This window comes from Ziziphus jujuba, chromosome 10 (assembly GCF_031755915.1).
Source record: "Ziziphus jujuba cultivar Dongzao chromosome 10, ASM3175591v1".
NCBI classification, from domain to species: domain Eukaryota; kingdom Viridiplantae; phylum Streptophyta; class Magnoliopsida; order Rosales; family Rhamnaceae; genus Ziziphus; species Ziziphus jujuba.
In genome coordinates this window covers 766,377-776,686 of record NC_083388.1, presented here as the reverse complement: position 1 = coordinate 776,686, position 10,310 = coordinate 766,377, and the positions used below count along the sequence as shown (strand labels likewise).

The window sequence follows — 10,310 nt, the reverse complement described above, 5'->3', positions numbered from 1 at the left end:
AAAGTTGCTGGTACAAACCAATAAAATATAAAATGAAAATAAAAATAACCCAGATGGTCTTGACTTTTCTTCTGTCTAATTATAAGGGTGTAGAATAATTTTATTAATAACTCGAAGGGATTACAAATAAAATGCTTGATCCACCCACAAAACTCAAATGTATAATCCATGCAACATTCTCTCTCTCCTATGTGGGGGGACAAGGAAAAAAACGTCAATTAAGACAAAAAGGAATAAAAGAGAGAAACGTCGTTATTTTATGTGCATAAGTTGGTGGTTGAAGCATTTAAAAAAAATTCTGGACACGTGAGGCACGTGCCCCAGCTGTCTTAAGAAAAAAAATAAAAATAAAAAAGCCTATAACTATGAGCATTATGTACCCCACTAAACATGATTCCGAGAAGCCGGTACTACTTGGTTGGATGAGTACCCATTTCCATCAATGGTAATAACATAATCATCATGATGGTCATGGGACCCATTAGTGATTCCTTGCTGATCAAGTTGATGATGTGAAGAATCATCTTGATGATCTGGTATGACTCTTGGCTTGGCCCTCTTGAACCTTGCACGGGATTCAAGCTCATGAACAGCCTCAGCAATTTTCTCAGTGCAAGTCACAATCTCAAGTAGTAGTGAAGCAGTTGCAGCAGCTGGTACTACCAAGAGTAGATCCACATCTTTCGACAAACCCGATTTCAGAATGGATTTGAGGTTTTCAGCTGCAGCTTTAGAGTTTGCAACATGGATATCAGGAATTGAAGATCTTGTCATTTTTCTGATTGTGGTTGCTAATTCCTTCAACGCTTTGCTACTTTCTTTGCTTATCATTGTGCATGGTTCCACTATTCTATTGCGAACTTCTGGAGGTGTCTGTAAGGAGTTGTAAAATCATATATATGTCAGGTCATGACTCATGAAACATGTATAGTTAATTATATATGAAAGAATTAATATACTTGAAATATTGTTACATAAATATGAATAACTACATATATAATTTCAAAGTAAGAATAATTAGATGTATGTGTTAAATAAATTTGAGATTTTGTTCCATGTAAACAAGCATTATATGGATCATACTTGTATCTCAGACCGGAGGTAGCTATGGAGAGCTTCAATTTTGTAAGCGCATTCTCGAGCTAAGGTTCCAACTTTGAGGTATTGTTTCCATGGATGACGGTATCTAAATCTACCATGACGTGGCTCCCATCTTGCTAAATTAGCCTGCGAATTTTTATGTATGTAAGTGTTAAACATAGTTACATATACATATTAAACTCACATTTAATAGTTTAACCTGTTGAAATCAACGATAATTTAACATAATTTTAAATATTTAAATCTTAAAAATAATGTTAAACATAGTTTGATATAGATAAACCACCTACCATGGTTTCTTCACTGTTTTTGGAAGTGAGAATACTTTTATATCCCTCGAGAAATGACTTGTCTTTTGATCTCCCATCTTGATCATCTACGGACACTTTAAAATATTCATCTGCATACCCTGCAAGTTGAAAAACCATGCACGTTAATTACAACAACATGTTATTATAAGCATGCAGATAATACCAATAATAATTATAGAATATATATAAGATTGATGTATTGATAATCATATATATATATATATATACCTTCCAAGAAATTCCCAAGCTTTTCAAGGTTGGTAGCAATCTGATTGTGAAGGTCAACTCCAATCCATGCAGGCCAAATACAAATGCACATAATCACAGAAGCACAGCTGCCTATAATCACCGTTGTTAGCCTTTTAATTGCCATGTGTATCACCTCGTCGTCCCGATAACCGGAAACCGATACCAAGCAGAAGGTCAATATGAACATCATCAACCCATAATCATATCTTGCCTTCATTTTTGGTAAGAATCTCACGAATGTTACCGTTGCAGCTGCGGCCAAACATTCATATATGCTTCATTACTTGATGAGATATATATATATATATATATATAATATATATATATAAATATGTATATAAGTTATATGTTTCAAATAAATGTTATCTATAATGTATACAAATTTTCTCATCAAGATGCCCAGATGTATTGCAAGTCGCCAATTTCTCTACATTGAGAGATTGTATGCAATTACTGCATCTGGATTTTAGCAAAATCTGAATATCCGTATGTGAAAACCACTATATGAACATATGCATATATATAATATAATATATACTTACCTACTATCAAGTTAAAAACGGAAATAAGTATGGGCTCTCCTGTATGTCCTGAAAGAGTTGCTATACGATGAGCACCAATACCAAGAGCTCCGGCTACCATTGTTGCCAGCATTCTGTTCAAACCTTTTCCAAGTGTTGCTCCTGATCATCATGGAAACAATGACAAAACATTAATTTATTTTTTTCAATATGATTTATATACATATATATACGCACATATATGTGTATAATAGTGAGGTTAATGCAAAAGCTTACCCACAGAATATTCAAAGACAACCACAACAGTTAAAACAGCCCACATAGCAGAAACACCAAAACCATCAAAGAGAGGATCAAAGTAGTAGAAAATGGACACAAATGTGATGGTGAGTCCAACTTTGATAGCATGGACAATCTTTTTTGGGTCATCTTTTCCTAGTTTTATTAGCCTCCTTACAAAATCATCCATTTTACTCCATAACTTCTCAGACAAAGACTTGAACCAGCCCCTACTTTTTTCTTGATGATTTGGAGATTCCACTTCCATGGACAGATAGAATATTATTATTCTGGTAATAAGCTAGCTAGCTTGCTAGACCAACAACAGTCCAGAAGGAGTAGTGGAAAGAGGAGGCCAGGGGAGCTGTTGGAGAGAGTTATAGCAGCTATGCAAACTGAATATTAATGTTTAGCAGGAGCTGGATATGCTCTCTGTGGAGTACCAATACCTCATAATAATGCCCTCTATATATAAGTGCAAAAAGTTGTTTGGCAACTAATAAAATAATGGATTTCTAAGAAAGAGAGTGTAAGAGAAAGAGATCGGGTAATAATAATGCATGTGAGTGAGCTTAGAAATAATGGATTTACACCACGTGATTGACCTTACAAGTATAAGGGTAGAAGTCTCAATTATGATATATATATATATATATGTATATATAATATTATATATAAGGGTGTTACTGTTTGAGAGTCATAGGGTCAAATAAGGTCTGCACTGCACCAATTTTTATTATCTGGATTTCTGAGAGAATCTAGAACATATCTTACATCCAATTTCATTAATTTGTAAAATATGTTATGATAATTCAATTTACTTTCCTATATATAAGAGTTGGGAGATTATCGAATAAAATTTGGTGCTTTCCAACAAATTTCAACTTATAGTCGCTTTAATTGGATATAGAGCCAGTCATGCACATAATTCAATATTTGATGCTGTGTTAAAATTTTGAATTCAAAGGAATGCTGACTAGGTAATTAATAAGCATCTATGAATGCGGCTATGTATTAATTAATGAATTATAAATATATCACTGTCTTCTTATAAAGGTTAAGACCTCATTAATTATAATACTACTATTGAGTGGTTATATAATTAGTTAGCAATATTATCATTAAAAGCTACTAATTATAACATCTACCTCATATACACAACATGGAATGCATCCATGTACAGAATAATTTGGTTTGTACGTACATCCAAATAACGCAGAGGAGAACTCTTACCCCTTATCTCTTTTCTTGTTTTAGTTTTGTAGTAATTTTCTTCTGATCTTTTTTATGACTATATCAGTAGAAATTAATGCATTGATTGTATCTAGCTTCTTTTTCTTCTTCTTCTTCTTCTTCTTCTTCTTCTTTTTTTTTTTTTTTTTTTTTTTTTTTTTAAAACATTTTATCTATCTAACTAACTACATATATTCCATCATACGTTCACACACAAACACACACACACACACACACACACACACACACACACACACACACACACATATATATATATATATATATAATGGAAAGCCATTAAGATATATATAACAAGAAAAGCCAAATTAGCATTTCGGTTGGGTTCTAAAGTGATCTATAAAATAAAAACACACAGAAAATATATCACCGACTCTTTATTTTATACTTTGTAACGCGCATCCCTCTTATCAATTTCTGTATTCCATTTTTGTCATCTGTTTATATAAATATAAATATATATGTATATATGTGTATGTATGTATGAATATATTTCAAAGATGATTATTTGAGGGACAGAGTGGGGGAGAAACCCATGTGTGACTTCCAACCGTATCCTGACAAAATCAAAATAATTGAGATGAACGAGGACAAATAATATTATTGCCCATTACAATTTACAATATTATGTTGATGTTTTCAGAAAATTCTATTTAATTATTAAAAGGATTATATTATTTGAAAATTTCAACTAAACCTATACTTACCCTTGGCATACTTCATTACTGTTTTATTATAATATTAATTTCATGGAAACAAGCATATCAGGTTGTCTTTGTTCTTTTGATGCCTTGAGTTGGATTTATTCCATCTTTCTAGGAATTTCTAAATAAAAAAATAGACTTTAATTTCCCCACAATGTCTAAAAAAATAAAATAAAGTAAATATATAGCATGTATTATTTTTTTAAAGTATATATTTTTATATGATAATTAATATGAGATATAATATTTACACTTTATTCGAGTCCTTATGAATATGATTAATTCAAAAACGCGTCGCCTTTTGTTGACTTGTTTGTGCGTCCTTGTACTTCATCCTTTTCTAGACTTTGTGAGCCACCCCTAGAAAGTGTATTTAAGATCGTTAAAAGGATAAAAAAAAATATATATATATATATATATATTTATATATTTCATAGAAAAGGCAAAATAAAAAGTTAAAGAGAAAAATTACAATATGGTAAGTACTCATTTATTGACTAGCCCTATATTTTATTTTATTTTATTATTATTATTATTATTTTTTTTTGTAAAAATATTTTTTTATCATAACATTTCCTGAGTGAAACCGACAGGGCTTTTTTTTTTTAATTATTATTTATATATATATATATATATTTTTTTTTTTATACAAATGATAAAGTTATTTTGTATGTCAAGTATAAAATTGGAAGGTAAATTGACATATAAAAATATCATGTTCACAATCAGTTCTAGTTATGTAAAAATGATTGATATTTAATTGTGAATTACATTAAGTATAACAAAATTTATTGATTTGGCGAGATTTATTGTAAGAATTCATGGTAAATTTGTTATTTAAAAGAAATTAGTACTCACCAACCAAAGAAAAATTATTATTTGGTTGGTATGGGGGCGCAATGTGAAAATTGCCAGATATATTAATGAGTATGCAACTTTCATAGATGTAAAGATATATTTAAAAAATTAAAAAATTTGTAAAGCATAATTTTTTTTAATTAAATTACATATTAATAAAGATCAAGTAAATAAACTTAGGTTAGGGCAGGAGGGGTTCAGTACTATGCGCTAAAAGTTATTTACACAACCTTACAAAAAAGAACAAGCTTTTTGAATTGACTAAATATGTCATATATACCGGATAGGAAAACTACAAACAGAAAATGGGATTCAAAGCAAACTACTCCAAATTTAAGCTCATTTTAGAAACGGAACAATGCTTTTCTGGTACCTTTTTACAGATTCAATTACTTTTACAGAAAAGGTCTCATCTTCTGGATAATATGCAATGGGATCGGACAATAAAGCAGATGGTAACTTGAGCACACCTTCAAGTGTTGCATGAAGACAATAGGCTGAGTATGTTACATGATATCCTCCTTCTTGCACAATAACAAGGCGTCCACCAGAGTGTGTATCTGCCAGGTTTCGAATTATTCCCCCTGTCTCTCTGTAACCCTCCATTGTCAAGCATTGCCTTCCATTTGGATCAAACTAAAGCACAAGTATCAGTTTACACACTCATATTATTATTATTATTTTGTTTATCAGAAACATGCTTACAGAAACTATAGTATAGCAATCAATAGTGACAACAGATAGGAGCAGAGTAAATTACAGTCATTCAATGTTAGACATGTTTTATTATTTGCTGACTGTATTTCAGCAATCAGACCTGTTAGTTCATACACAACTTGAAGTCTAAAATTCCTTCAGCTCGTGACTGTGGATTCTGTTTGCAGAGTTGTGAAATGCATACATAACCAAACTGTTTCTAGCGTTATGGAATATGATTGCAAATTAGCATTGTTGACTTTATTGTAATTCTCTACAGGATCTTCATTCAGAAACTATAAACTTACAGTTTATTGAAGACCAGTTAAGAATATTTATACATAACCAAACTATAAACTTACAGGATCTTCATTCAGAAACTAGAAACTATAAACTTACAGTTTATTGTCAATTTAAGATAATCAAACCTCACATAAGACCTGCTAATCCTTTTTTAATTGTGCAACTCTGCTTCATCTTAAAATACTAATGCTTTGTCTGCAGAATCAGTTAACATTAAACTTAAATTGACATATTAACAGTTTTGCAGAAACCTACATGTTGAATACAACACCTTTTTTACACTGGAGTAATCCACTAGCAACCCACCACGAAAAGAAGACTGAAGTGGAGAATATTTATAGCTACAGAATGATTAATCAAACAACAAGTATCTAAAGTTTCTAACTGTATACAAACAAACTCATAAAATTTTTGCACACAAGCAGGATACATCTGATAGCTTAATCACATAAAAAGGTCCCAACTTTAGTCAAGTATTAATAAAACCGAACAATTTCAGTAGCAGGGTATCAGAAACTAGCATACTTTAATGGTTCATGATTTATGCTCAAGTCCGTTTAATTTGCCTCATACATAATAACCAAGTTTTAATTCTCATAAGATCAGCTCATAAGCATGAAATCTAGACTAGCTTCTCCAACACATCTACTTGGTCAATCAATCTAACAATAAGGAAGAAGCTTAAAGATAAACTTACAGCACTTGAATCTTGGCCAACGACCAAAACGATCATCTGAGGTTCAAACTTTTGAATAGCTGGGGAAACCAACTCAGTCATGGCATATCTATACCCTCGATCCCCTGTTCCATTTGGCAGGGGTATATTCAAATTATAGCCAAACCCCTCTCCTTCACCAAGCTCCTCAATAGATCCAGTCTGCGGATGAGATGGACCCCATGAACCATGATTCATATGGAGGGAGATTGTAAGAACTTTATCTGAGCGGTAGAACCCTTCAGCAGTTCCATTGCCATAATGAACATCAATGTCCACCACAGCAACCTTTGCACAGCCATGGTTTAGAGCCAATTGAACAGCAAGACCAGCATTGTTAAGGAAGCAGTACCCATCAGCTTGAGTAGGCTGTGCATGGTGACCCGGAGGCCTAACCAATGCATAGGCAATTTTGCCATGTCCATCAAGCACATGCTTCATGGCAGATAGAGTAGTACCGGCAGCAAGAAGCGCAGAATCCCATGAGCCAGGGTTCAAAAAAGTCCCAGCACAAATCATCTTACCTCCTCCATCTCTATCAGCTTCAACCAGACCATTTACATATTCTAGGACATTAAAATTTAACATTGTTTGGAACTATACATCAGGCTATGAGTTTAAGGGAACAGCCGATTAATCATTATTCCCGAATGAACCAATAACAATAAACAACCATACCATTCAACTGAAAAAAAAAACCAACTTTACTTTGGTTATAAACTTCAACCAGACCATTTACATGTTCTAGGACATTAACAGTTAACATTGTTAGAAACTTTACATCAAGCTATGCCTCTAAGGCAAAACCCAATTAATCATTATTCACAAATGAACCAACACATAAACCAATAACAATTAACAACCAAAGCATTCAACTTAAAAAACATATCTTTACTTTGGTCGTAAACTTTCACTTGGAAATTGATTTTCAAACCCAACTCAGTAAATAAAGCACAACCCAATTAGAAAAAAACAAGTAAACTGAGACCGAGGAATCCAAAAATCCATAATATTCAACAAAAATTGAAAATTTTGTAGTGGTGGGTTTGTTTTAAACCTGGAGAGTGGAACAAGTGCAATTCAGAGACGAGAGCAAGTCTTCCGGAGTGCCAAGAGATGTAGGGGGAGATAGGACCTCTGGTGAGGATGGAAAGCATATTCTTGACCCTGTCGGAGTTCTCTGGGTGCTTCTCTAACACATCGAGGAAGCCAGGGTCCAATCCAGAATCGAAAACGCCAATGCCCGCCTCATGACAAAGCATGCCCTCGTGCCAGAATACATCAATTCGGTCTGCTGGAGGAGTGGCAGCTGAGGAAGCCATTGATGATGGATTGAACGCAAGGGCCGTATTGTTACTTCATTTTTTTTATTTTTTATTTTATTATTATTTTTTTAATCAGGTTACAACCAATCTCACCACTTGATTTGGAGAGTGACATATATCTCCCAAAAAAAAAAAAAAAAACCAAAAAAAACCAAAAAAAAACAAAAGGAAAAACGAAAAAGACAAAAACAAGAAAAAAAAAATGAAGGAAAAATACAGATGAATATTTATTTTTCTTAAAAAAAAAAAATGACAGATCTTCCTTTTATTGGATGAAAACAACTTCTTTAATAAGTGACATTAATTATCGTTCTTTCGTTTTTTTGGTAAATAAGTGACATTATCGTTCTTACATTTTCCAAAAAAAAAAAAAAAAAAAAAAAAAAAAAAAAACAAAACATTTTTGTTTCTTACTATATACACTTATATATATATATATATATATGCATATTGCCTCAGGCATAAATATATAAATTGCTCTTATGTTCTAGCGTGTATTAAATCATTGTTGCTTTCATTTTTTTTTTCTTTTTTCTTTCTTTCTTTTTATCTGGTTATAACCAATCTCACACTTGATATGGAGAGCGACATATATATCTCAAAAAAAAAAAAAAAAAGGGTAAAACAAAGATGAAATGATAGGTTTTTTTATTTTTTTATTTTTTTTTTATTTTAATGACAGATGTTCAATAAGTAACATTATTGTTATGAAATAAAAAAACAAAGGTAACACTATTGTACCACAAGAAAAAAAAAAAAAATGTTTCGTTACCATATGCATATATGCCAATTATGTCCTAGCATGTATTTTTTTTCATTAATTAGGATATTTTAAAGAATTATGGATGTTAATATAAAAACAGACATGGGTGTTCAAAATATCTTTGGACAATATTATTACTATTTTCTCTTCTTCTTTTTTTTCTTTTTTTTTTCTCTGCTTGAAGAAAAGTCATGTCATTGGTGGTCCTCATTAAATTTATTTTGTAGGTTTTTTTTCTTTAATGAGCTCTGGAATTATTATACTTTTGCATTTTAGTCATCGAAATTCATTTTTTTTTACTATCAACACCCCTAATTCCTACAACTAGAAAGTATAATAGTGAATTTGCAGTTGTTCTAAAGTAATAAATTTTCTTCCCATACAAGGCTAGAATAAAGGCATCACGGATAATGATGAAATAAATAAGTATTATGGAGTAAATTTTATCACTCCTTAAATATCTATATTGGTAATATTCCTATCTAATTACAAAACAATTAGAAGTTTATGGTTTAATCAGGATAAAATTAGAATCATAATTATATTATATTTCATCTCTAAATAATAGTTATTTTATATTATTCAATTTCCACTGAAACCCTAATTAAGAAAAGTCTATATAAAAGTTTTAAACAGCCATACAAGGTACAACGACCACAATATTGTTATTGCTTTCTTCTGAAAATTTCCACCTCTTTTGACTTGATGGTTGGTTTTTGAATATCAGAATACACGCAATCCGACCATATTTTATAAAACACCAAGTTCTATTAAAATATAAATATATAAGAATTCTGCCAAATCCTATCATAGGATTGGTAGGAATATAAAGTATCCATCAATTCCAAAGACAGATATCAAAGACTCCATCTTTCACCCCAAAAAAAAAGAAAAAGATATCAAAGACTCCATCACATCTTCTTTTTATTTATTTATTTATTTTGGTGAAGGATTCCATCTCATCCTTAATCAACGGAAGTTTCTTCTGATTCATGAGAGACTGCCATGAGACCTCGTGGAGACCCATGTATCCCGAGTGGGACACACACTTGAAACTTATTCAGAAAGCTAGCAAGTTCAGTTATCATTATGCCATTCAGCAAAATACAAAAAGCCACTTGGAAAAGATATGCCACTCAAGTAGACCCACCAAAATGCAGGGATAAAATGGTAAAAGAAACAGCTTGAAAATATTAAATAGAATTAATAAAAGTTGCAAGTTGAAGACATTAAT

General features: G+C 31.6%; 2 protein-coding genes across 3 annotated transcripts; both read right to left on the bottom strand.

Moving 5' to 3' along the window:
- Nucleotides 1-3: 3 nt before the first annotated feature.
- On the bottom strand, nucleotides 4-2,729 carry LOC107410224 (aluminum-activated malate transporter 2). The gene is made up of 6 exons (XM_048468169.2): nucleotides 2,459-2,729; nucleotides 2,204-2,344; nucleotides 1,641-1,913; nucleotides 1,392-1,510; nucleotides 1,084-1,227; nucleotides 4-873 (listed from the first exon to the last, which is right to left on the bottom strand). The coding sequence occupies exons 1-6, from the start codon at nucleotides 2,727-2,729 to the stop codon at nucleotides 385-387; spliced, it is 1,437 nt and encodes a 478-aa protein (XP_048324126.1). The 3' UTR covers nucleotides 4-384.
- A 2,776-nt stretch (nucleotides 2,730-5,505) lies between these two features.
- LOC107410231 (histone deacetylase 8) lies at nucleotides 5,506-8,402 on the bottom strand. 2 transcript variants are annotated; one of them, XM_025071118.3, is made up of 3 exons: nucleotides 8,046-8,402; nucleotides 6,971-7,530; nucleotides 5,506-5,910 (listed from the first exon to the last, which is right to left on the bottom strand). In XM_025071118.3, the coding sequence occupies exons 1-3, from the start codon at nucleotides 8,308-8,310 to the stop codon at nucleotides 5,614-5,616; spliced, it is 1,122 nt and encodes a 373-aa protein (XP_024926886.3). In that variant the 5' UTR covers nucleotides 8,311-8,402; the 3' UTR covers nucleotides 5,506-5,613. The 2 variants fall into 2 exon arrangements, with proteins under 2 accessions (XP_024926886.3, XP_015873120.3); XM_016017634.4 differs by having other exon boundaries at nucleotides 6,971-7,554; nucleotides 8,046-8,400.
- Between the last annotated feature and the right edge of the window lie 1,908 nt (nucleotides 8,403-10,310).

Bases quoted from the DNA above. Each gene is read 5' to 3' on its own strand.
- LOC107410224 (XM_048468169.2), bottom strand. From the start codon at position 2,729: ATGGAAGTGGAATCTCCAAATCATCAAGAAAAAAGTAGGGGCTGGTTC. The intron at 1,914-2,203 runs GTAAGTATATAT...GTTTGGCCGCAG, and splicing joins CGTTTTTAACTTGATAGTAG to CTGCAACGGTAACATTCGTG. The intron at 874-1,083 runs GTATGATCCATA...AACTCCTTACAG, and splicing joins ACCTCCGGTCTGAGATACAA to ACACCTCCAGAAGTTCGCAA.
- LOC107410231 (XM_016017634.4), bottom strand. From the start codon at position 8,310: ATGGCTTCCTCAGCTGCCACTCCTCCAGCAGACCGAATTGATGTATTC. The intron at 7,555-8,045 runs GTTTAAAACAAA...TTAATGTCCTAG, and splicing joins GCACTTGTTCCACTCTCCAG to AATATGTAAATGGTCTGGTT. The intron at 5,911-6,970 runs GTAAGTTTATCT...CTTGTGCTTTAG, and splicing joins TTGGCCAAGATTCAAGTGCT to TTTGATCCAAATGGAAGGCA.